We start from the raw sequence: 26727 nt of genomic DNA on the forward strand, positions 1-26727 counted from the left end.
GGGCAGCCAGGGAGCCTTACTGCCCCCTTAGACTGGCAGGTTTGCTGTTATGAGAATGAGATTCTGGACACGCCTCCACACGAGGGAGGGGTCCCTGCCGCAGCGTCTCGTTGCCATGGTGAAGAAGGGCCCGCCCATGAGGGCGTGACCAGTCCCAACGTCACTAAGCGGACTCGAACGCCGCCAATCCCGTACGCATGCGCAGCTCCCTGCTCGGCCTAGCCCCGCGCTACGCAGGCGTAATCGCCTCTCCCACCGCCATTGGAACAGGATTGGGCGGGAACTGAGGGGCCGCGACTGCTGTCGCTTTGGGACAAACAAGCCTTTCCCTCCCTGCCCCTCCCGTCTCGGGGCCAGGCGGCGCATGCGCAGCTGCCGGGAAGGGGGGGGCGGGGCGTATGAGTGGGCGGGACCCTGTGTGGTGTGTTTCCCGTTCCGGGGCGCGCGGCGGGTCAGTGCCGGGGGGCGGGGGCGCTATGGAGTCGGTGTTGAGCGAAGTGGTGGCGGTGGAGGACCTGCTGGTGAGAGGCCCCGCCCCCTGGAGAGTCCCTATTCTCCCCCCCCCCCCCCGCGTTCCCCCAAACCTCAGCCCCGCCCCCCACTCCGTCGAGGGTCCCCTAGTCAACATCCCGCCCCTCCCCCAGGGTCTCCTGCCCAGTGTCCCCTTCCAGCCCTCCCCCCCATTGCGTCCTGGCCCACTCCCTCACTGACCTGGGCCTTCCAGGGCCGTGTCCCCCTCCCCTCGGGAAATACTGCCCTGCACTCTTCACCCCCCCCCCCAGAATCCTTGGGTTGGAAGAGATCTCAGGAGGTCATCAAGTCCAGCCCCCTTTCCCCCCCCCCCCGCCCAAAGCTCCCCACCTCTGGGGCCTGAGCTCCACCTTGTAGGCATCCCCCCCTCCCAAGATCCTCTGTCCTGAGACTTTAGCCTAGGCCCCAGATCTTCCCCAGGCTCAGCCCCCTTCGACCTGGCAACCACCCCTCATAGGGACCTGCTCTCTTTCAGGCCCCCATCCTATCAGGATCCCGTCACCTGGAACCTATCTGCCCCAGCGTGTAATCCCATCCTGAACCTTTAGTTTATTTCACTCTCCAAGACTATCCCATGGTCCTGCTCAAGGAGTCCCTCTGCTCTATGGCCACTCCCCTATGGCTCTCTCCCTTCTGGAGTTTCTGCTCCCTCCCCATCCCTCTCCCCAGGCCTTACTGGCAGTTGTATCTGCTTCCCATAACCCTTTAAATTGTTTGCCTCTGTTACAAGGGCAGCAGCACAGGGTGGCAGCAGCTTCTGTCTGGGGGAGGGGGTCTAAGTTCCTGGACCCGGCATGAGCCAGAACTGAGCTGGGCTGCTGGCCAGCCTTCTAAACAGTTTACCGGTGGGGGGTTGGAAGGGGAATGTGTATAGTCTATTGCATTAACCGATAAGCTTTTGCTAGTTGGTTAAACGACTATACTATGGAGCAAGTGCATGTAAGTTTGGGTTTTACCACTTTTCCCTCCTGCATATGCCTGATGTCCTTGGCCTTTAGGCTGTAGGGAGCGCTTCCTAAAAGCAAAATTCTGGGCTGTTCTACCTTTTTGCTCCTCCCCCCTCCCCATGAATACCTTGCTGCAAGTCAGATGCCTCTAACAGTGTGAGGGGCAGGGAGAAGGAAGGGAGGGATGGGGCTCTTGCTCCCTTCTTGGGATATCTTAAGCTATGTAAACGACCTGCCCTAGTATTTGTGTGGGAAAGGACATGCGGTATATGTGGCTTCAGGGATGGTTATATTGGGGTGGGGATCAGGAAAGCAGAGCCCTGTGTAAAACTCTGGGGCTTTGCAGAGGCTCTTCCCTCGCTGTCAGCATGAACAGCTTGGAAAGGGCCCGGAAGTGAGAGAGTAGCCTGTACAAAGTGAGACTCCACATCTGTATGTGTTAGCTATGTCTCAGATGGGTGTGGCTGGTGTGGGGTGAAATGGACTTAATCCCACCCACCCCCCAAAAAATAAGCACTGGTGTTTTCAATTAGACTGATTATCTATTGTAACAAATTTGTGTATTCAGACCCTGCTTGGCTGCCTTTCTGGAAGAGCTGTTCAACCGAACATCAGAACAGCCACGCTGGACCAGACCAATAGTCCAGCTAGCCCAGTGTCCTGTGTTCAGACTGCGGCAGGTGCCAGGTGCTTCAGAGAGAATGAACAGGACAGGGAGATTTATTGAATGGTCCATCCCCTGTCATCTTGTCCCAACTTCCGGCCATCAGAGGTTTAGGGACATTTGCAGCATGGGGTTGCATCCTTTGGCTAATAGCCATCGATGGACCCATCCTCTAGGAACGTAGCTAGTTCTTTTTGTGATCCTTGTTATAAATTTGGCCTTACCACAAGCAAAAAAAATCACTCGGTTTCTCTCTCCCTTTCTAGGGACCACACCTGCAAAGTTGCTGCCCTGTTAGAAAACCCCTATAATCTTCATTTCCACTGGATTTTGTCTAGATGGCATAGGCCTTTTCCACCTATTTTAGAGGTCTCTTCTGCTAACAGTCACCATAATGTCTGGATATCGGCCAAGACCCTAGTGCACTTGATGGTGTGTCTGGTGCATTCTTCCTTTGTGAAGTCAAAGCTCTGGTTAGAGGAGGCTCTTTGGTTGTGGGTTTTTTAAGAAATTACCCCCTCCCCATACTATGTTTCAGAAATAGTTGGTAATTTGGGAAATGGCTTTGTTTTACTTGTCTGGGAGTTAGTTAATTGCGTAGAAAGAGGTGTCATTTTGGCTGCAGTTGATTTTCAAGCAATAGGTCTCTTTTCATAAAGGGCTCTTGGACTTTGGGTTTTGATCCATTGATAGCTTTGAGGATTACGGCAAAGGCCCTACACTGGCATTGAAAGCTGACTGCAACCCAGTGGAAAGACTTGCATGTAGATCCAGAGGGACCTTGGGTCATCTAATCCTATGTTTCTCAATGGCTGATCCGTGGACTGGCACCAGTTCATCATATTCCCCTGACACAGTTTAGGAAGGCAGTAGGCTAGTCACTGGTATCAAAAAGGTTGAGAAACACTGACAGTTTTTGCCCAGTTCTCCCTTGGATTGAGTCCAAGAACTTGTGTATGACTAAAACATCTTCTAGAAAGTCTGATTTGGAAGATGTCAAGGGATGGACTGCTTTCCCAAGGGGGTTCTGATTACTTAAAGTTGCCAGCTCTGAGTCTTGCACACGGCCTGCTTCTGAGTCAGTCAGTAATTAGCTCTTTTATAAATGGAATAGCTCTCTGTTCCCTTCATTATGAGATTGAGGAGGCTGGGAAAGGTTCTTTTCCTGACTTAGGCATCTGTGGTTTCACAAAGATGTTTATGGAGGCCAGAGTGAAGGGAAAGCAGTGCTGCATGGCTGTCTGAAATAGAGTAGGGATTACTCTGTCTTAAATGCAGCTGATGCTGTCTTCTAGGGTGACATCTAATATTGATTATTTCATGTCGCTAATTCTGAGATTCCAAGGCTAGAAGCAACACAGGCCTGAATGATGAATTCCTGTTTGAACTAGAGTGGACACTTAAGAGAAAACACCCCATGTGGATCGTAAAGTCTCTGGTGATGGAGAATCCATCACAGCCATTGGGAAGGGGTTCCGATTGATGGGGAGGGGGAGAGGGAATGTGCTTTAGTTCTACTCTGAATGCATCATAAGAACGGCCATACTAGGTAAAACCAAAGGTCCAGCTAGCCCAGGATCCTGTCAGCTAACAGTGGTTGAATGCCAGGTGCCCCATAGGAAATGAACAGAACAGGTAACCATCAAGTGATTCCTCCCAATCACCCATTCCCAGCTGTTAAATCTTGTTAGGCCTTTTTAATGGTAGGCTGAAGACCCTGTTACCGGTAAAGACCTGAGTGGGTACAAAATCTGTATCCACAAAAATGAGCCATGGATATAAAGTGGATGTCTGTGAATTTGCAGGGTCCTAGATACAAAATTTTATCTGGATCCATATCTGCCAAAATGAGCTGAGGATATCTGCATCCACATCCATGAATGTGGATCCCCACCACTATAAAGCCGATATCTTTGGATTTGCAGGGCTTTAATAGTCGGACTTCTTCCTGATAAGTATGGGTAGAAGGGAAGCAAGCAGACTTACCAGAGAAGGTCTAAGAAGCTGATAGTTGAGGCTGGTCCAATTCAGACAGGAAAGAAGCTGTGAATTTTTGCCAGGGTGAGAGATTCACCATTGGGAAAACTTCTCAGTCTGTGGCGGCTTCTTAAATCAAGATGACATTGCTGCTCTAGTTCAACCTGGAATTAGTTTGGGGAGTCCGATGACCTGTTGGGCAGGAGCTTGCACTAGATAAGTGGGCCCGTGGGCTGGATTTAGTTTGGCAGGATTAGCCCCTGGCAGGCTGCTGGAGTTTTATTTACCTGCTTATGTGCAGATACAAGCGATTGCACCTCTCATTGGCTGTGGGTTGTCGATCCCAGCAAATGAGTGCCAGGGAGCGATGTCCTCGTCTATGCCACTTCCCATAGCTCCAAAAGGCCAGGCAATCTGTGGCCAACAGGAGCTGCAAGTGCCCGTATCTGTGGACACAGATAAATAAAGCGCCTGTAGCCTGCCGTGGCTAACCCTGAAGAACCAATTTTGGCTTATAGCCCACCCCTGGACTAGATAATCCCTTTCGACTCTGAAGAAGAGTCTTCTATTATCAAATTTATCTTTCCATGTATGTAGCTATAGCTCAAATGCTCCTGGACACGTGCTGCTTCTAACCCTTGAGTCATTCATGGGGCTCTTCTTTGAACATCCTGTCCTGGAATGGAGGGCCCTGACACTGGATTCAAGATCCAGTAATGCTTGCACCAGTGTCAGATATGAGGGAATCAATAATAGGACTGGAAGGGACCCCAAGAAGTCATCTGGTCCATCCCCCTGTACTTATGGCAGGACTAAGCAACATCTAGGCCATCCCTGACAGGTGTTGTCTAACCTGCTTGTAAACATCTGCATGGATGTTTGATGACGGAGATTTCACAACCTCCCTTGGCAATTTATTCCAGTGATTAACCACCCTGGTAGGAAGCTGTTCCTAATATCCAGTCTAAACAGCCATTGCTGCAATTTAAGTCCATTGCTTCTTGTCCTAGTTTCAGAGGTTAAGAAGAACAATTTTTCTCCCTCCTCCTTGTAACAACTTTGTAGGTACTTGAAGACTGTTGTCATATCCCCCCTGCCTTCTTTTCTCCAGACTAAACAAACCTAATGTTCTCCATTCCTGACCCGCGTTGCTCTGAGACCACAGTGTCCTCTGGCAGTGCCCACTCCAGTCTGTTGGCCCGCTATGGGGGGAAGGGGTGTTTATCAGTATCTGTACTCTGGGGTCCTCCCCCCCTCCCCCCAGGGAACCCCTATTCCCACCTTGCCTTAGTGACCCACTGCCAGGCCTCAGGGGCAAACTGCAGTCTGAAATGGCCACTCATCATTGGCAAGGGGGTGTGCACCAGCTGCCGCCTCCTAGCCTGACTGTCTCCCTGCAGCCCAAGTACACTCAGGCCTTGCCTCAGCCCCTACAGCCTTGGCGTTCCTAGCTCTGCCTGCCTTTCCCCAGCATTGCGGTCTCAGGAAGACCCCAGCTTCCCTGACAGCCAGGTCCCTCCTGCTCCCCAGCTAGAGCAAGACTCTCTTTTTTTCCTTGTGGAGCCCTTATTTATGTAGCCCTAGCTGGGCTCTAATTGGCTATCTGCCACAGCTCTGGGCTTTGCTCTGAGCCCTCTCTCACGGCTGGGTTTTTACCCTTAAAGGGACAGTGTGGGACAGATGCCCCGTCACAGGGTGGAAACCAGTTGGTGTCACTGCAGCTACATCTGTTTCTCTCTGCCCTGGGAAGGAGCCATGTGGGCAGGGCTGGAGAGCAGCTTCAGATATTTCTAGCCCTACTGGGTGAATAATGATAGCTGAGCAAAGGTTCATCTCCGCTGCATAGGTGTACATTTAGTGCTGGCTTGGTAGCTGGGGGAAGAGGAGAAGCAGCAGCTCTCCTCTTCAGCATCCCTGAGGTCTCTTAAACTGAGGTTGCGGAGCATTAGGGGCTGCATCTGCACTGGGGGAGTGTGTGAGGCAGAGCAGTTCATTAGCCCAGCATGTTGGTGGGGTTCTAGAGTAGGGATGTGAAATGTTAACCGGTAAGAATCACCCTTGAGGAGTGACGTTAACCATTGGAGACTGGAGCAGCTCCCCACCTGCCATGGGCATGTGACTATTCCAGCCCCATGAGGAGCCTCACAGGCAGGGGGCTGCTCAGGCATCTGGAGCCTGGACAACCAGCAGGTAGGGGCTGGAGTAGCCCCTGCCTGTTGTAGGGGCAAGGAGTGCTCTAGCCCAGCCTCAGCATGCAGGGGGGGGCCCTCCATCTACACCCCTTTAATTGGTTAACTTAAGTTTAACCAGTTAACCAATTAAATGGGATTTTACATCCCTGCTATGGAGACATTGAGCCCAAGGAGCTGTCTGGGATCGGAACATCCTAAGCAGGTCTGGGACCAGAATATATGATCTTCAGTCAGCCCCGATCATCCGACTGCTCCCGTCCCTCCCTTGAGAAGTCTTATTGACTTGTCTTGTGGGCTGATGGTAGAAGGAAGCAAGATCTGAGCTTGTGGAGAGTCAGGATGCCCCAGTTCTGCATGGAGTTTAGTAAGGTGCCTCACTATCTTGACTTCATTGATCCTCTCTGAGAGGTAGTGCAGTGCTGTTTTTCCCCATTGTGTAGATGGGGGAAACTGAAGTATGGCACCTCCTGACTTGCCTAAGATATTGCAGGGTTTTTTATGGTGAAGGACTTGAACCCATATCTCTGATCTAACTCCTGGACTATACTTCCTCTTCCAGCTTAGAATTCCTCCTTATCCCTCCCCACTTCATGATCTCCAGAGGGCAGGTATCTGTGTGCACTGGGATTAGCCGTGGAATGTTGGTAGAACTTTTGGGACCAGTAACCACAAGGTCAGTAATCAGCAGGGCCAGAAACTTTATTTCAAACTACAAGGAAAACACCGTTGGTGGACGTAATTGTTTTTCCTTGTGCTGGTTGAACTGTGCCACACATCTGGGAAATGTGACTGACGCTGTTGTCTGTGCCTGGGGACTCTGGAGCAAACAACCGTAAGAAGCAAAGGGCTCATTGTTTGCACCACAAGCCAGTGGGGCTGGTAAATTACAGGCTCTGAGCCAATGGCTTTGTCTACTCAAAAAGTGTTCAGAGACAGAATTCTTCTGGCAATGCTGATGTAGCATGTTGAAGTGGTGCAAGTGGGGTGTGATATGAGGGGTGTGATGCTCATCTCTGTTGTAAGGCTAGGATGTCTGATCATCCTATAAGTCAGAGGTTAGATTTCATGACCCTTACGGTCCAAGTAGCTCTGAAATCTGCACTGGGAACAGACCTCAGCATAACTATCAGTGTGCTGCCTGGAGCAGCTCAAAACCCTGAGTGCTGGTGATGGGGCAGGCTGTCTAGAAGCAAGGCACAAGCCGTAAAAGAACTGTATGTGCTAAGACTCACCCGGCGTTGCTCAGGTCTTTAACTCAGATAAGTTTTGTTTTTCTTTATTTAAATTGTTGCTCTGGGGTGGGGCAGGTTCAGTACACAGGCTTCTCTGGGGAGAGAGGACAATCCCTGTCCTCTCTCACCGCAGCGGCTTAGGACATAAGAACGGCCGTACTGGGTCAGACCAAAGGTCCATCTAGCCCAGTATCCTGTCTGCTGACAGTGGCCAGCCCCAGGTGCCCCAGAGAGAATGGACCCAAGACAATGATCAAGTGATTTCTCTCCTGCCATCCCTCTCCAGCCTCTGACAAACAGAGGCCAAGGACACCATTTTATCCCCTGGCTAATAGCCTTTTATGGACCTAACCTCCATGAAATCATCTAGCTTTTCTTTAAACTCTATTATAGTCCTAGCCTTCACAGCCTCCTCTGGCAAGGAGTTCCACAGGTTGACTACACGCTGTGTGAAGAAGAACTTTCTTTTATTAGTTTTAAACCTGCTACCCATTAATTTCATTTGGCAGCCTCTAGTTCTTCTATTTAGAGAACTAATAAATAACTTTTCTTTATCGGCCCTCTCCACACCACTCATGATTTTATATAGCTCTATCGTATCCCCCCCTCAGTCTCCTTTTTTCTAAACCTAAAAGACCCAGTCTCTTTAACCTCTCCTCATATGGGACCCATTCCAAACCACTAATCATTTTATTTTCCCTTTTCTGAACCCTTTCCAAGGCCAAAATATCTTTTTTGAGGTGAGGAGACCACACCTGTACACAGTATTCAAGATGTGGGCGGACCATAGTTTTATACAGGGGCAGTAAGATATTCTGGGTCTTATTTTCTATCCCTTTCTTAATAATTCCTAGCATCTTATTTGCCTTTTTGACCGCCGCTGCACACTGTGTGGAAGTTTTCAGAGAACTGTCCACGATAACTCCAAGATCTCTTTCCTGACTTGTCGTAGCCAAATTAGCCCCCATCATACTGTACATATAGTTGGGGTTATTTTTCCCGATGTGCATTACTTTACACTTATCCACATTAAATTTCATTTGTTATTTTGTTGCTCAATCCCTCAGTTTGGTGAGATCTTCTTGGAGTCCCTCATAGTCTGCTTCTGACTATCTTAAACAGTTTGGTATCATCTGCAAACTTTACCACCTCACTGCTTACCCCTTTCTCCAGATCATTTATGAATAAGTTGAAAAGGATTGGTCCCAGGACTGACCCTTGGGTGACACCACTAGTTACCCCTCTCCATTCTGAAAATTTACCATTTATTCCTACCCTTTGTTTTCCTGTCTTTTAACCAGTTCTCAGTTCAAGAAAGGACCTTCCCTCTTATCCCATGGCCATGTAATTTACACAAGAGACTTTGGTGAGGGACCTTATCAAAGGCTTTCTGAAAATCAAAGTATAATATATCTACTGGATCCCCCTTGTCCACATGTTTGTTAACCCCTTCAAAGAACTCTAATAGATTAGTAAGACAGGATTTCCCTTTACAGAAACCATGTTGTCTTTTGTCCAACAAATTATGTTCTTCTACATGCTTCACGATTTTATTCTTTACTATTGTTTCGACTAATTTGCCCGGTACTGAAGTTAGACTTACTGTTCTGTAATTGCCAGGATCGCCTGTAGAGCCCTTTTTAAATATTGGTGTCACGTTGGCTACCTTCCAGTCATTAGGTACGGAAGCCGATTTAAAGGATAGGTTACAAACCACAGATAATAGTTCAGCAATTTCCCATTTGAGTTCTTTTAGAACCCTTGGATGAATGCCATCTGGACCCGGAGATTTGTTAACATTAAGTTTTTCTATTTGTTCCAAAACCTCCTCTAATGACACTTCAATCCGGGACAGTTCCTCAGATTCATCACCCACAAAGGATGGTGCAGATTTGGGAATCTCCCCAACGTCCTCAGCCCTGAAGACTGAAGCAAAGAAATCATTTAGTTTCTCCGCAGTGGGTTTATCATCCTTGATTGCTCCTTTTATAGCTCGATCACCTAAGGAACCCACAGGTTTTTTAGCAGGCTTCCTGCTTCTAATGTACTTTAAAAAACGTATTTGTTAGGACCTTGTGAGAAGTGCTTATCCATGGCTGCTGCAGCCACCTGGTGAGACAGACAAACTCTGAAGTATATAGTGTATTGCTTTCCCTTTCTCCAACCCTGCCCCCTGCTGGCCTAATGGGGTTATAGCTGTCCCACTTCCCATCTCTGGATCCTTGCTTCCCCCAGTGCTCATTCTGCAGTATAGCTTCCTTTTACCATACTCCCTTTCCATTTTGAGAAACAATCAAATTCCAGGCATATCTCATTATCCTGGCACAGCCAAACCCTGACCTTGCTTTACATTTTGCTAAGAGGAAGCTGCGTACCAAACTTGCTGGTCCTACTCTTACTGTTTAAGAGGCGTTTTTGAACAAACAGACTCACAGGTGGATGGACAGATGCACATTTCTAATATATAGTAAGATCATTAGCTTTCACCAACCCATTTCGTACCTGCACAAAATTCTCTGTTACAGAAACTCTGGGGCACCTACCTTTACTTTTTTGTGGGCTCAAGGTGTAACCCTGTTAATTTAGGCCCTTTCCAAGTTTGTAGGGCTCCAGGTATATCACATCCAACTTTACACCTTCCGGGAGGTTAGGGTATAACAACCATTCTCTGTGGCCTTGGGACTCTATGGGTCCTCTGAAAGAGCCTTACGTAGTAACATCTTACTTAACCTCTAGTTATATGCATTGTTTGGTGACGGTTCATAATGCTCGCTATGCCCAGTAAGTGGGCCCAACCAAATTCATGGTCTATGAAATCTGGTCTCCCCACATGAATTTGGCCTTTTGTATGCTTTTACCAGCAGTATACAGATTTTTGCAGCACAGAGCAGCATTTCTCAAATTGGGGGTCCTGACCAAAAGAGTTGCAAGGTGGTCAAATTATTTTATGGGGATCACAGTGTTGCCACCCTTACTTCTGTGCTGCCTTCAGATCTGGGTGGTTAGAGATGGGTGGTGGCTGAGGCCCAGCTCTGCAGGCACCAGTGCACAGGTAAGGTTGGCCAGGCCATCCATCCATCTATGCTGTGGCTGGTGGCAGCTCTGCCTTTGGAGCTGGGATCCTGGCCAGCAAGTGCCACTCTCCAGCTTCTCCGTTTCGATGGCAGTGCCACTGCCAGCAGCGCAGACGTAAGGGTGGCAATGCCATGAGTATGTACAGTGATTGCCTATTACGTTTTTGGTGGGGGTGAGGATCCTCATAGCCTGAAATATTTTCAGCAAAAAAAAGTTGAGAACTCCAGGAGTAGAGGTACCAATTTCCCTTTAACAGCATTTGTTGTTCTCTTTCCGCAGCATACAAGCCGTGCTGGAAATAGGGATGTAAATTTCCAGGTAATTGGTTAACTGGTTAAACATAGTGTTGAACTCTGTTTGACTGGTTAACCAATTAAAGGGGGAGGGGGTGGGGTGCAGGTCTGCCTGCTGCAAGTCTTTTGTTTGCCATGACTTGCCTGTTGTCTGCAGACCCTCTTGTCGGGGAGAACATAGCACCTCTAGCGGCAATCTAACATTTGCGCTTGGTAAAGCATCTTCCCTGGCCATGGGGTTCTTTGTCTGTAGCAAACATTTTTATAGGCAAAGAGCAAATATTTAAACATTGCCTTATGCCACAGGGTGCAGATGTAAGCAGGATCAACACACACAGCATCCTACAAGCATTCTGTAAAGCAGCAAAGGGCAACCCAGGCTAATGAGGGGGCCACATGAGTAGCCCTTGTTCATTTCAGAGGCCGCAAGACTGTCATAACCAAGACCCTCTCCCATGAGAGGGCAGTTTTGCTAACTGGGCTTGTGTCCTAGAATTTGCGGGGATGGCGGATGGGAGGGTGCCAATTGAACCAGAGCAGTGTTGTGATTGGAGGCTGAGGGTGCACATGGCGCTCTCAGTGCTGTAAGCAATCAGCACGTACCTCACTTCGCATGTCCCGGCTTTACATGTGTGTCACTTTAGTGATACCGGTAGAAGAAAAACTGTGCAGATGGAAACCAGTAGATTCTGATAACCCTGAACATGGGCAACACAAAAAAAAGTCTCACAGGCTACACCGAGAACCCCAATGGGCCTCGTGCAGCCCATGGGCTGCAAGTTGCCCACCACTGCTGTAAAGTCTAGACATAGTCTTATCATTTCAATATCTCTTGTAATAACCTGAACCCACAGCTGAGCTGGACTGGTTTCCAGTTCTGCATCTGCCCGTGTTCTGGCCTAGGGGGACTTGGCATGAGCTGGTGCCTGGTCTGCCAGTGCCACAGCACTTCTTGGGTGTTAAAAATCCACCCCTGAGTAGCCCTGCCAGCCTAACCCCCAGTGTGGGCAGTGCTAGGCTGAGGGAAGCATTCATCAGTCTCTTAGGAAGGCAGATTACATATGCCAGCCGTTGGTGTAGGTAGTGTCCACAAGGTAGCAGCTCATCTGTAGTTTTATGTACCCTTCTTTGGAGCACTCAGCCAGCTGAGGAGGGCAGTGAATGCCCAGGCTGTGCTCTTCTAGTTCTTCATGATGCCTTCATCTTATTTCCCAAAGGGCAACACTGCCTTCTCATTATCCTCTTACCCACTTCACAAATGCCTCTGTCAAGTCAGGTCCCTCTCTTCTTTGGTGGAAGCATCAGGGTCACTGGCCTGGCAGTGGCATAGAGAAGACTGCACAGGAAGGAACAGAGTATAGGCCCCACTTTCAGGATGAAGTAGCAGGGACTCTGAAAAGGGCTTGGAGACGATGGAGAGTAATTGGCTAGAAATGAGCTCTCGGAGCAGCTGCTGGACTCCTACATCTGGTTCCAGGGCCTGCAGTTCCAGAAGGAGGATCATTTGAAGGGGGGCCAGAGGAGAGCCACGGAGGACTGAGGGATTAGAAAGTCGGTCTGAAAGTGGGAGACTCCAGAAGATCAACCCATGTAGCTTCCCCAATGAATTGAGGGCAGTGCGCTCCCTGTGAGCTGAGCACTTGGGTGGCGATCCAGGAGAAATTCAGAAGCCACCCAGCTGATTAGCAGAGTACCAGCTGCTGGCAGCATGTGTTTCGACTGGTGGGGCACCTTTGCTCATGCCTTGGTGCACATAACATTTATTCCTCACATGGATGGAAAAAATGAGGGAGCGTTGGTTGAGCAGTAACTTGATTCCACTTCATTTTCTGTAAGTTCATCTGATCACAAGCTCTTCGAGTTAGTAGGCAAAGGGCTCCTCTTAGCAGATGCGCACCATACCTCAGGTAGCCAGTGATGAATCCTCATCACTGACTCCGTGATGGGATCGTTAGCTTCACCAGCCTGGGTGCTGATGGGGAACACAATGCGAACACTGATCCGTGCCTGCCTCCCACCACCTCCGGTGGGCAAAGAGCTAATGGGATCCAATGACACTAAAGAAAATCAGACTAGAAATCAATGCTGGTGTTTCAGCAAGGGGAGTTACCTGTTGGAACACCCGCCCAAGGGTCAAGGTTGTGTCTGGCTGTGTTTGGCAGGGGTAGTGTGTTTCTGAAAGATTTGCTCCAGTTAAGCAGGAGTTAATTGGGGACACAGGAGGGCATGATCTGTGGGCTGAATCCATGCAGTGTCTGTCTTCTCTTTGACCAATTTCTGTTTTGTGCAGGCTGTGAAGGGCCAGTAGGGGGCACCAGAGACCCTTGCCAGGCGCACCCAGGGTTAGGAAACTGTAGGACTTAGGTGGCAAAAGGACCTCCTGTGTCCCTAGTAAGATTCCTACTCTTGCTGCCAGCTGTGGAAGTGTCTGGCGCCATCTTTAGCCGAGCTTCCTCCTTGCCCCCCATCTCTTGTGCCTCTTCTCTTGTGATTGCTTCAAGGCAGTTTCTCCATTTCCAGCCTCGACTGAGCCTGGCTCATCCCTCGTTTGTTCTTGGGCCTATGTTGTCCTTTAGCTTCGGTAGCTCTTCCTTCCCTCTCCTTGAGGTGTGTAAAAAGCAATCAGAGCTCCTCTCAGCCTACATTCTGTTGGGCTTGGCCCAGCTCTTCCACTCTCTCCTGAGACTGGTTCCCCGTTCCCCTTCCCTCTCCCTTGAATTGCAGGTGACCAGAATGGGTGGCCTGTCCAATTAACATTTGTACCCCAGCCCTGGGCTCCAAAGCCGAGCTCTGTGCCTCGTTGACTTCACCCACCATGTAGTTATCACAAGGCAAACACTGGGCCCCCTGCAGCACCATCATTGCTGATGTAATAGCGCAGTGCATTTCTACCACTGTGGGTGCACAGGGAGCTCCCTCTGCCCCAAATGGGACTGTCATTTTAGTTCCCAGCCCATTATGCCCTGGGAATGAGGCTTTAATGAGCCCTTTTGTGTTCACTCGCCCACATGACTGAGGCTAGTGAAGAGACTTGCAAGGGACTGTTAGATTGTCAATTTGGGCCTCTCTGTTTTCCAAGTGGGGGAGACTGAGGTGCAGAAGAAATGACTTGCCCTAGGTCACCCAACATTAATGAGAAAAGATCCCAGTAGTCTGGTATACTGGCTCTTCGTCCACTAGGCCACTCTGCCTTCCTTGGAGAGTGGCAGGTGAGGCAGGGTTGGCTAGCTGGGAAAGCGGGGAGCCTGCAGCCCGGTTGATCCTTACCCGCCCTTATAATTTCCCAGCTCCTGCATGGTGGTGTTGCAACCCTGGGGGCATTGAAACAAAAGAAGGGGGTGTTTAGTTTCCTCCACTGAGGAGGGGGAAAGCCTACAATGAAAAGAGTGTTTCATAGCCCTTGTCTCACGTCTGTGACTGACTGGGCCCCACCTCTCCTCTCTGTTTATCAAATGCAGTGTTAGTTGGAGGGTAGGGTAGGAGTCAGGCCCGGCTCACCTTTCAGGCGCACGTGTCACATTCACATCTGCAGGGTCACGTTTTGCAGTAGCAAGGCACGCTTGTGATTGTGATGGCAGCCTTCCAAATATGGACTGGGCGCTGCCTCAGTCAGTTACGCTGAGGGTGGGGAGTGGTGAAGCATGAGCTGGGGAAATTCCACACACACACACCCTAAATCTTTGTGGGACAGAAGGCCATCAGGTTAGCTTAACTGCTGATCACATTAGCAACTGGGATGGGAAGAGGATGCAGGGGGCAGGTTTGGTGGCTGCTTCAGAGATGGGAAGGCAAGGTGAGGAGGGAGACTTTATAGCTCCCATAGAGGTTTTAGGCTAGAGTGGCCCATGAGATAATCTAATCTGAATTCATAGGTAGCCCAGGCCAGAGAATTTCACCTGTTACCCATGTGCTGAGTCCAGTGACCCTAGTAAGACCAAACATTTCAATCCTTAGGAGACTCAGTTGTTCTGTGTCCCAGACAGACACAGGAGAGAGTTGGGATGCCTTTGCTGTGACAGGGAATTGACTAGGCGAGCTCCACCCGTATGATCCAGTGAGCAGCCCACCATGCCTGCTGCAGAGGAAGACAAAACCCTCAATGTCCCTGCCAATCTGACCTGAGGGAAATTTCTTCTTGACCCTCAGTCTGGTGATTGGCTAGACCCTGAATTTATAAACAAGAACCCGGAGCTAGAAAGAGGCTTCACTGGTCCACCCTGTGCAGGGTCCTTTCTCCAGTCATGGACCATTACAGGAGTCCGAGAAAAGCAACCCTTATAGAATCCTGCTGGCCAGTTCTGCATGGTTGAGGGCATTGGCGTGTGCACGGGGTGTGCCCAGGCACACCCTAATGTCTCGGGCCGGCTAGCCCGAACCATTTTTGCGCCCTGAGTCCTACCACGTGGCCCAGCAGCACGGCACAGCGCCCTTGAGGCACCCAGGAACACCATGGCAGCACAGCGCAGTGCCCTTGAGGCGCCCGGGAGTGCCCCCGCCCCGGCTGTACGGCGCGCATGGCGCGGTACCGTTGAGGTGCCTGGGGGCGCCCCCGGCAGCACAGTGCCCCGGGGGCGCCCCCGCCTGTCCTGGCAGCACTGCGTGGTGCCCCGCCCTGCAGCACCGCGCGGTGCCCTGGGGGCGCCTCTGCCCGGCCCTGCAGCACCATATGACGCCCCGGGGGTGCCCCTCCCCAGCCCTGCAGCTTGGGCTGGCTCTGACTCCAGCCCTGTAAAGCAGAAGCTGAAGGTAAGGGGGGGAATAAGAGAAAGGGGCTTTTGCAGTGCGGGAGGGTGGAGGAGGAAGAAAGGAGAAGGGGTGGAAAGGGCTTGTATGGAGGGGGAAGAAAGGGGAAGGCACCAAAGGGACAGGGTAAAGGAGACACAAATGCTAGGGGGGGAAGTGGAGACGATGAGGAAAAGGGCAGGAGGGGAGCTGTCCGTGGGAGGGGGGACAGGGTGATGCTGGAAGAGGAGAGGGTAAGGGCATTGGGGATTGGAGGGGGAGGTGCTGGGAGAAGGCTTGACAGAAGGGGTAGGCATGAGGATGGTGGGGTTGGAGCAAGTCGTGTGAGGGCACAGGGGCATGAGGGGAACGGGGGCAGAGGGTGGTGAGGGGATGGGCATCAGGGAAAAAAGGGCAAAGGGGGCAGGGGCAGTGAGAGAAGGGGGAGGCACCAGGAGGGTGCAGGGGTAAGGGAAGGTGCAGGTGCCAGAAGATTCTGGGGGTGAAGCAGAAGGACAGACACCTGCAGGGGAGGGACCAGCACCAGAGGAGAGAGGTGAGGGAGGTGTTATGAGGAGGGGTAGCTCACATGATCAGAGTGGGGCTACAGGAGGAGTGGGCACGGGGCGGGGGGAGGCTGGTGGAGGAGGCGCAGGTCTCAGGAAGGCCGAGGGCAGTGAGAAGGGCAGGAGTCAGGACAGCAGAGAAGGGTGAGGGGTTGGGGGGCAGCAGGCACCCAGGGAGTTGATGGAGCAAGGGGAGGAGACATGGCAGCAGAGGGGAAAGGTAGATATTTATTAATAACTTGGGTGTCACAGTGTCACATCCAAACAAGCCACATGAATTCAGTACTGGTGCACAACACAAAATTTATTCTGCTCATGGGAGGAAACTCTTAGAGGGAACACTTCTCTCCCCCCGACCCCTCCCCCTGCTTCTCCACCCCCGCATTAATGTCACACACATTGGATTAATGCAATTGCAGGATAGTTGCATGGGGGGGGAGGGTTGGGGGGGCCAAACTAATCCCTATTGGTAGGAGGATGGTGGGAAAAGTCCTTGGGTTGGGGGTCACATAACACTTTTTACTTTTGGTCAGGTGCCCATCTTGCCCAGAGAGGGTTACCTCCAGGGGCGTGGCTAATGGAGGCCAGGGGCGTGGTTAATGGGGGGTCAAAGTGCATTTAAAAAAATTCTTTGGGTGTGCACACCCTAATGAAATGTGTTGTGCACGCCTATGGTCAAGGGGAAGCCCTTCCTTCCTGATCTTTGTGGGTGACCACCTGAAGCATGAGATTAGATTAGAGCTGTAGCCTTAATACAGAGCTGCGGGGACAGTGCTGGCAATCCTTTTCCCTCATGGCCTATGAAGGAAGGGGTTTTCCAAGGTCAGAAGTGACTGTCTAGCCTGTGCCCTCCTGGAGTGACAAATTGCAATAGTTCAGGGAGTAAGTGGACTGGTGTATGGACAGGTTCTCCCAACTGAGTCCTGTGGAGGCCCCATTCTTTGGGCCTGTCTCTCTGAAGTATTAGTCCTGGGGATTGGCACCACACTGCGAGCAGCCATGCTTGACCAGCCATGCTTGACTTACTATGCCCTCTTTGGGGCTGTAACACCCTATAAGTGTTGCTAGGACTTTGAGGAGACACATCTCATGCTTGTTTGCACCAGGGAGAGCTGAGGCCAGTCCCTGATCCCTTCCCTGGGAATTGTGGGATGGTGTTTGAGGACTGTCAGCTCCCACATGGCTTAGCCTACATCCTCACTGTGATGTGGGCAGGTTACCAGCCTGAGGGAAAGGGACAACAGAGCTTTTAATCCTCTCGCTCAGGTTCAAGGTGTTTTTATGTTTGAATGGGGTGGGGGGTTCAGGACATCACCTGAATAAGATCCTGGCTAACTCTGCAGTAAAGAGATAGGACAGGTTCCTGCTGGCCATACCAGCAGCTGGCCATGGATAAAGAGGGCTACAGAGCTCAAGTAGCCCCAGCCATGGCTCTCAATTCAAGCAGGCATGCCCCCTTTCTTTCCTGAATTAGTCTGACCCCTCCACTCGACACGGTTATTTGGCTCCTGCTGGCAGGCTGTCCCGTTCAAAGCGGCTTTATGGGCTCTCTTAATCATGATTCCCAAGAACTGAAGGCCCCACAGATACCCACCTGTCTGCCCTCCTATCTAATGTCAGCTGGACTGCTGCCTTGAATTCTTACTTGAACTAAAGCAGATCAGAGGAAAAGCAGTCCCTCTGGATGGGAAACCTGGCTGGCAATTGGAAATCCCCCATATTCCCCTCCTTGGGAAAAATCCACTCCTTCCATCCAGTTTGAATTTGTCCAGTTTCCAGCTTTTGGGTTGTGTTGAGCCTTTTGTTTGCTAGTCTGAAGAGTCCATTATCCAATCTCTCAGCAGGGCCTTATAGATGGGGATCAAGTAACCCCCAAACCTTCCCTCTGCTAAGCTAAACAGATCAAGCGCCTGGAGGCTCTTGCCACAAGGGGTGTCCTGAATCCTTTAATAATTCTCTTGGTTTTTCTCTGATCTTCTCCAAGGCAGCCGCATTCTCCTTGAATTGTGGTGCCAGGAGTCCAGCAGCAGTTGCACCAGGCCCAAATCCTGGAGGAAAATCATCTCTGCTCCCATTCAAAATTAAAACAGCTCAGGCCCACACAAGCCCTCACAGCTGCAGTGTTGCACTGGGAGCTCACAATCGCTATGTCCTTTCAGAGCTGTTGAGTCTACAGTCGCTGTCTGCTCGGAGAACCTCACTGGCTTCGAGTCTTTCTAACCCTGCAGTGTGCTGGGGGTGACTGATCTGTGAAGGTCTAACGGTGAATTTAATGGTTAACCCTGACGCCTAAGACCCGAAAGACACTTGTTATGTCAGGGTTTATGCCAGGCGTGTGAATAAAGAGCTAGGTGGACCAGCAGTGCAGTGCAGGGAGACAATGAGGCAGCAGGAGTGGTCTTAGTGTGCCAGCTGCCTGGCCGCTTTTAAGCGTTGTGGGTCCATAGATGTGCAAGCCAGAAACTATGTTGGATCATCCTGGCCGACCACCTGTGTAACAGCTTGTTCAATTGTGGAGCCCAGTCACTGGTACATCTTCTACCAAGCTTAGATCTGGTTGGTCTGGTCTGAAGACCCTAAAAGATGGAGGAACCCATCACTTGCCTTGGCAGTCTTACAGTTGACGATTTTCCCCCTACACATGCCTGGCTGGGAAAAATAAATCACATTTTCCCAGTCTCTAGAAGATTTGACACAGCAAGCTAGTGGTAGCTAAACCCCATTGCTGAGGGTCAGAGGGAAATCATAGGGGTCTGTAATCCTTGTTCAGTAGCTTGGTTATCACTAAATTCTATAGTGACTGACCCCTATACAAATGATGGATAGATGCAATTAAAAAAAGGTTTAACGTCAATAGCAAATATTTGTTCTCAGAAAGGTGATATTTTGCTCCGCTTGTTCACCCCCATCCAGATTTGCATGGCTGAGCCAACGGCATTTTCTTTAAGTCTCTCTCTGTCATATTGATCCCCGCCAACTTTATTCAATCAATCTGGCGCATTGTTCTTCCCTAACAATACCGAATGAGGAAATGCAGGAAAGACAACGTGCCTTGTGTTCATTTTTGATGACACACAGATCCCATGGTCCTGTTTCTGCTCATAGGTAAATATGGCCCTTCGTTGTCTTTGTCCGAATATCGGGCTGGTCAGCAAATCAATTGAACGTACCTTCCTTGAGGGCGCACCTATTGAATGACTCGCCCTACCATACCTGGTTTGCAAACACTTTAGGCATGACTAGCATAAAGGCTTAATGCCATTGCGTGTACACATCACGCAAGAGTAGTAATGATCTGAGAGTTACGGGGTTTTTTTCCTCAAATATCCTTCACAGGGCATGCTTTGAATGATGATTATCGAATTAGGATTGGCAAAGACTTCAAGGTCATCTAGTCCAGGACCCTGCACTTGTGACAGGACTAAATATTATCTAGATCATCCCTGAGAGGTGTTTCTCACCTGCTCTTAAACATCTCCAATAACAGATTTGATCTTTTCCCTGAGCAGTTTATTTTAGTGCTTAATCATCCTGACAGGAAGCTTTTCCTAACGTCCAGCCTAAATCTCCCTTGTTCCAATGTATGCCCATTGCTTCTTGTTGTAGCCTCAGAAGTTAAGAACATGTTTTTCTCCCTCCTCCTTTTAACAACCTTTTATGTATTTGTAAACTGTTACTATGCCCCCCCTCTGTCTTCTCCGGATAACTTCTTCCATCTTCCCTCATAGCTCATGTTTTCTAGCCCTTTTATCATTTTTGTTGCTCTTCTCTGGATTTTCTCCACATCTTTCCGGAAATGTGGTGCCCAGAACTGAGCACAGTTCTCCAGTTGGGGCCTTGTCAGTGCAGAGTAGAGCGGAAGAATGACTTCTCGTGTCTTGCTTATGATGCACATGCTAATACAGCCCAGAACGTTTGCTTTTTAGTAACAGTGTCACGCTTTTGACTCCTACTTAGCTTGTCCACTGTGACTCCTAGAGCCCTTTCTGCAGCACTCTCTGGATGGTCACTTCCCATTGTATATGTATGCAACTGAGTGGTTCCTCCCTGAGTGGAGATCTTTGCATTTGTCCTGATTTGATTTTCATCCTATTTTCTTCAGATCATTTCTCCAATTTGCTCAGAACATTTTGAATCTTAATCCTGCCCTCCAAAGCACTCACCACCCCCTCCGGGCTTGGTAACGTGCAGGATATGACCTGGGGGCACTTAGCCTGCGGCTCTGTCCGCAGAACTCAGGCAACAGGGAGAGTTTGAAGGCTAGTGGGAGGGGATCTGGCATGGGCTGCAGAAGCTGCTCTCCGGGGCCGACTGGGGGTGGCATTGGCTTTCGGGGGTCGCTCTGCTCCAGCGCCAGAAGCTTGAGGCTTGGCTGTGCCTGGTGCAGTAGCTGACTCTGTGGTTTGGCTCCGGTGGAATGTGACATAAGAGCCCAGTAATCAGTGGGAGCCTGTTCCTCTTGGAGGCAGGCCCAGCCCAGGAGGAAGTCAGGCTCTGGGACAGAAATGCTCCTGGCTAGGGACCGGTGCTGCTCCTTTGTCAGCCTGGAATGGTCAGAGTGCTGTCTCGGGTTCTGGGAGGGGAATGGGGGCAGGGAGCCAGGACTCCTGGGTCCCATGCCACGGGCAGGGTGACAAGGTGAGGGCATACCATGGCCAGCACCCATAACCTTGACCTGTCCTGTGGCTCCAGGGACCTGGAACTGAAGAGCTACAGGGTGCCAGGCTGAGCCAGCATGTCCAAAGATGCCCCTTTCTGGTTTGAGTGGTGACATCAGGAGCAGGCTACCGAGCGTGCCAGGGCTGGAGGGGCCCTGGGAATTTGCCCAGCAGGGGGAGGGAGCCTGGCCTGATGGCACAAAGACAGGGTCACAGCCCCCTCTTCCCATCCTGTCACTGGAGCGAGGCAAGGGGCAATTTGGGCAAGGTATGGTTAAAGGAGGTGCCAGCTGCCCTTTGGGATAAGCCAGGGTGGGTGGCTGGAGCCAATAGGCATGGCTAAGCAGCAGGAGCGAGGGGTTGGGAGCTCTGCTGTGTTCTTTCTCCAGCTGGCCCCACTTCTTTCCCAGAGCGGGGGAGACAACCCAAGAGTCCTGGCTCCCAGCCCTCCTGCTCTAACCACCAGCTCACACTCCCCTGCTACAGTCAGGGAGAAAACTCAAGAGTCCAGAATCTGAGCAGGGGCAGTGTCTATCTCCGCTCCCCTGTGTGTGCCTGGGGTGAGGGGACCTGGGATGTGCCAGGCCCTGTCCTGTACTCTGTCTGCCCCGTGTCTGTCCCTGAGCCGGGTGCTGGCGGGCAGGGCTCGCAGGAGCTACCCACACTCTTGTCTGCCCTCTCCCCACAGCGGTTTGAGAAGAAATACAAGGCAGAGCTGAGCGGGGGCACGGTCTCCAAGGGGACGCAGTTCGAGTACGCTTGGTGCCTTGTACGCAGCAAGTACCCTGATGACATCAAGAAGGGTGTGGCTCTGCTGGAGGGTGAGTGGCACCCAGCACTGGCCAGCTCCCGACCTGCCCCCACGGCTCTGCTGGGCTCCCTCCCCACCCCGGCTGCGGAGCACATCATGGATTTACAGGGTCCAGGCTTCTGGGGGGACCCCTCCCACGTGCCGGTGCTCCAATGGCAGTCGTGTGGCCTCAGCGCCCCAAGAGTGAGCGTTTGCTTCACCCTGCCTTCTCTTCCCCTGTAAAGACATGCCCGCTCCTCTGGGGCCAATGTACCATCTGTGCCACCTAGCAGGGTGGTCCTTAGGTTAGCGTAGAGAAGCACAGAGTAAGACGGTCTAGACTGGCCAGCACCGAGGCTCTACCAGCCAAGCAGCTGTGGGTCCATCTGTCCTAGGTGGGTTGCTGGGTGTCTGTTTGTGAGCCCTGTTCTCCCTTCTGCATTCCTCTGAATCAGCCCGGCCCCCTCCCACTCCCCCGCTCCAAGGTTCCGGCTGGTTCTCCCAGTCTCTGCATTGTAGCCCGGAAAAGCCCAAGCGGGTCTTCCCACTACCTGCCCTGCATCCCTGCCCCCTCCACCCCTGGGTTAGCAACACTGGTAACATCATCTCCACTCTGTGCCTTAGAGCTGGTACCCAAAGGATGTAAGGAGGAGCAACGGGACTACATCTTCTACCTGGCCGTGGCCAATTACCGGCTGAAGGTGAGCGAGGGGGCATGGCTGCCCTCTGGGAGCTCTTTGTCAAGACAGCTGTGGTTGTTGGAAGGACTGGGGGGGGGGAGCACCAGGGTGTAAGTGGGCTGGGGTGGCTTAGAGAGAGCTGTGTGTGGGGCAGTGGCCACAGGGCCCTGCGACGAGGTTTCTTGGGAGCTAGCGCAGTCTAGGGTGCGCTGGAGGCAGTGGGTATATGGGCCCCAGGGAGCTGGGACTGGGGATGCTTGGGGTGTCTCAGAGATGGGCTGAGGGGCTGACTGTGCCCTGGTCAGCAGAAGAATGCAGGGTAGGGCAGGGAGCAGGCTGTGGGGCTGACCGCACCCAGAGGGGAGCCGCTTCCAGATTAACTTTCCTGGCCACGACAGCCCCCATCAGGGTGAAATGGATGCAGCCTCGTCACTTCTGCTCTGTGCCAGGCACCATTCTGCCTGGCTGGGGAATGCCAGGCTCTGGCTCTTGCACTGAATCCCAGCGGGGGAACGGGCAAGTGACATACCCGCCTTATCACAGGGCAGCTACTAAGACTCTATAAACCCCGGCTGGGCTGGGCATGGGGCTGGGCGGGGCCCTGTTATGTCCAGGTTTATGGACTCTGCCAGCGTAGTTCGTAAACACCGAGGCGCCAATAGGTGAGATAAGACCAGGGGGAGGTGTCTGTGACTGCTGTGGGGGAGGAGCGAAGAAAGGCAGGGTGGGGTGAGAGGATGCTCGAAGTGGCTCAGCAAAAGGAGGGTTATGGGATGACAGGATTGGGGGGGGCCGGTGCCTTAAGGCTGGGCAGGAGAGATTGAGAGCCCTGTCTGCCAGGGTAGGGGCTGGTGGGGGAGGGAGGGCACACCATGGGTGCTGATTGCCCCCTCCCCCCAGGAGTACGAGAAGGCCTTGAAATACATCCGGGGACTGCTGAAAACAGAGCCCAAGAACACGCAGGCCATGGAGCTGGAGAAGCTCATCAACAAGGCCATGCAGAAAGGTCAGCCCATCCCGTCCTAGGCTCCCCCTGCCCATGGAGGGAGGGATCAGCAGCCCAGGCTCTGCTCTCTTGATCCTGCCGGCCTGGCTCCGGGTGGCTTCTGCCCCACTCCTCTCCGCCAGCAATCCAGACTCTGGGTCTTTCTCTCGGCCCCACCCATGGTCATTCCAGCTGTGCCCCTCCCAGCTCGCTCCTTCCCAGCATGCATTGCCTTACTGGCTTGCTTTCATCGTTGCTGAGGCATCCCGGCAGAGCTGGCTAGATTTTCCCAGCATGCACTTAGGCAAACCAGGAGGGTGACTGGTGGAAGCTCTGCCCCTTGCAGCCCTCCCCCGACTAAGTCCTGTGTTCTCTCCACAGATGGCCTGGTTGGCATGGCGATCGTTGGCGGCATGGCACTGGGCGTGGCTGGCCTGGCCGGCCTCATCGGATTGGCCATCTCCAAGTCCAAACCCTAACCCTCCAGTGAAGCCAGGGCGCCCCCTTCTGGAGACCATGCGCTAACTATGCTCAAGCCGCTAACCTTCCCCCTCCGCAGCAGTTCCTCGGTGCCCTGGGATTTCCCCCACTGCTCTGGGGAGAGGCGGGAGGCTGCTGGACTAATCAGTGCAATAGGTAATCAGGTCCGTGGAAAGAGGCTTATCCCCTTGGGCAGCTGGGGGACAAGGGGATTGGCAAGAGAGGGGGATGAAGGTCTCTGAGGTGGCACTTCTTGATCGGCCATGTCTCCCACAGCAAGGGCGGAACAGCTGACTCTGGCTGGCCCTCGCCTGTGGGGTTTGCCTGTTCGTCATCCGCCCAGCATGCAGTCTCACCTTCCCCCATGGCAGGCAGTGCTTGGGAACGGGTGGTGTTTCTACTGCTGCTGGTCCTGGAAGATGCCAGGGTGCAGGCTGTGAAGTCTAGCCACCGGCACCGCCTTACCAAGCCACTGTTCTCGTCTGTTTCAGGCCCCAGTGTCCTGGGGCTCTTTCCCTCCCCTCTTTTGTCGTGAATGGGAACAAAGCTGGTTGGGCACCAGGGTAGCTCCGACTTTCCTGCCCCCGCTCTAACTGCTGCCTTTGTGCAATGTAAATAAAGATTATTTGATTCGACAGGTAGGGAATCTCTGCTTTGACCTGCTCCCGGGTGGAGGAGCAGCCATCTTAGCGTGGGCTGGGGGGAAAGCGGTGGCTGGGAAAGAGGGCACCTTCTCCCCAAAGACGTGGACAGTAGCTAGTTGATGGAGTCTCCAGCAGGCTCATCAGAGTGGCCCTTCAAAGCTGGCTGCGCCCTTCTCGGTGCAGGCATGAGGCCACGGGCGATGGGCCCATCCCACCTCTCCTGTCCTTGTGCCCTTCCCATATTTCAGAGCTTTTTTTCCCTTCTAATAACTATCTCCGGCGATAAGCGGCTCTCCTTGAACCCCGGACTATGACCAGGAACAGCAAAAGCGCGTGCATGGCAATCAGAGATACAGCTGGTCCTTTTCACGCAGCAGGCAGGTATCTCACGCATACCGTGCCAGCTGGGCCCTGCAGAGTGATTGGATTTCATTCTTGCCACTGATGCTGGTGTGGAGCAAGGGGACGTCCTGGGGTCTAGATGGCTGCAAAAAGAAATCAGGCACTGTTTGCCGCCAGCCTTCGCTGTTTGGCAGGAGATTAGCCTAGGGGGTTCTGGCTTTGCCCCAGTATTGTTGGGATGGGGCTGAAATGAAAAGCATTGCAAAAGCCTTTTCCTCCCCCTCGCCCCCAGCATTCCCAGGCTGGTCTTACGTTGGGCTGGGATTGTTGGTAGCGGGGTGGGTACCTTTCGTAAGCATTCTCCTCTCCTATCAGCCTCGTGCAATATATGGGTCCAGTGTCCAACTCTCTCCTCAGGAGTCAGCGGAGTTGAGTTCTGATTTCTCCCCTTCTTGAGATAACAACTGTCTACTGCTGCCAGCTATCAGGGGAGAGCAGGCTTGGTTCCAACCCTGCTGAAGTGTCATTCCGAGCTTGGTTAGTTTCACCTCTAGAATTTATTTCCTAGTAAAAATGGTAAGAAATTCCATGCAAGAAACTGTTAAGAAAGATGAAAGCAAAATCAAAGTGGCTGAAAGCCAGGCAGTTTTTACGGTCCCTGTCCCCTTAAAATGCATTCTGCATGTCCGTGCAATGCACTGTAAGGTCATGTTTCTAGCAGCCAGCAATAGAAAGTACACTGTGGTCCAAAGAGCTAAATCGATCCGTGGATGCATAGTCAAGGGAATCTCTAGGAGGAAAGAGTTGACTTTGCCCCTGGATTTGGGCCTGGTGGAACATTTGTAGGCCTCCTATGTTCAGTTGTGGACACCAGAATTGGGAAGGGATGTTGATCAGATGCAGAGCAGTCAGAAGAGCCACCAGAATGATGAGGGGGGATCATGTGTCATGTTCCCTGCAAGCTGTGGCCACCCAGGTGAGATTCAGGTGCTGTCCAGCTGATTGGCAGAGTGCCAGCATGTATTTCTATTGGTGGTGCACCATCTACACATGCCTTGGTGCATATAACAAAATTTATTTCACACGTGGATGGAAGAAATTAGAGGGAACAATGGTCATATCTCCCTTCTGCCTCCTCTTTAAGCTAAGCAGAGCGATCACCTTGACTTGGTCAGTACCAGAGAGCTGATAACCAAGGGCTCTTCCTCCTGGCAGACACAAGCCTACCGCAATTCACTGCCTGAACGTTGAAGCTACATAAATACAGATGGGAAACTACCTGGGCATATTTCCCCACCACAGAAATTAACAGTTGGGATCGCTGCCTAAGGGCCGACTGGTGTGGCTTCTTCATTGCCTGCGATCTTCAGGCCAGACAATTTTCATTTTTTCCTCAGAGGCCTGCTTTAGTTCAAGCAGGAATGAATTCAGAGCAGTGCTACCACCCGTGTTACAGTCCTTTTGCAAAGCACGTTGAGATCTCTGGCTGGTTAAGACTCGTGGGTTGTTGGAACCAAATGGAAGCTTTACCCATTGTTTGGGGCACGAACCAGATCCCGTCTTCTGCAGGTTTGCAAGGGCGGACTCTCCTGCATGAGAAAGCGGCCATGCCCACTGAGGTGCCAGGCTGTGTCTCTGGGAAAGGTGTCCAGGCTCCATATGGAAACGTGCTCCTGGCCAGCTGGAGTCTCCGGTTTGTGAGAGGGGAGGTGCCGGTCCGCACCCTTTGACGAGCGGCTGAACTGGAAGAAGGGTTCTGGGAGTGATGCAGGTAGCCGGAGTGGAAGAGTCGGGCAGGCCAGAACAAAGGATGAGCCAACACTGTTCGGGAGCATCTTGTCTTTCAAGTGTCTCCAGGAGCTCCCAAAGATGGTTGCCCCTCTCCAGGGGAGAGATGGATTCTCCATTGCTCAGACACTTAGGCTCCGAAGGGCTGCCTTTGGGACAGT

At 51.9% G+C, this 26727-nt stretch overlaps 1 protein-coding gene across 1 annotated transcript; it reads left to right on the forward strand.

Annotated features, from left to right (window-relative positions):
- Positions 1–364: 364 nt before the first annotated feature.
- On the forward strand, positions 365–24427 carry FIS1 (fission, mitochondrial 1). The gene is made up of 5 exons (XM_075907206.2): positions 365–521; positions 21546–21678; positions 22272–22348; positions 23228–23333; positions 23694–24427. The coding sequence occupies exons 1-5, from the start codon at positions 399–401 to the stop codon at positions 23789–23791; spliced, it is 537 nt and encodes a 178-aa protein (XP_075763321.2). The 5' UTR covers positions 365–398; the 3' UTR covers positions 23792–24427.
- Positions 24428–26727: the final 2300 nt, after the last annotated feature.

This window comes from Pelodiscus sinensis, chromosome 22, assembly GCF_052426305.1.
Source record: "Pelodiscus sinensis isolate ZL-2025 chromosome 22, ASM5242630v1, whole genome shotgun sequence".
Taxonomy (NCBI): domain Eukaryota; kingdom Metazoa; phylum Chordata; order Testudines; family Trionychidae; genus Pelodiscus; species Pelodiscus sinensis.

Excerpts from the sequence above, each read along its gene's own strand:
- FIS1 (XM_075907206.2), top strand. The coding sequence starts at position 399 with ATGAGTGGGCGGGACCCTGTGTGGTGTGTTTCCCGTTCCGGGGCGCGC. Across the intron at positions 21,679-22,271 it reads GGGTGTGGCTCTGCTGGAGG|AGCTGGTACCCAAAGGATGT; the intron begins GTGAGTGGCACC and ends TCTGTGCCTTAG. Across the intron at positions 22,349-23,227 it reads TGGCCAATTACCGGCTGAAG|GAGTACGAGAAGGCCTTGAA; the intron begins GTGAGCGAGGGG and ends CCCTCCCCCCAG.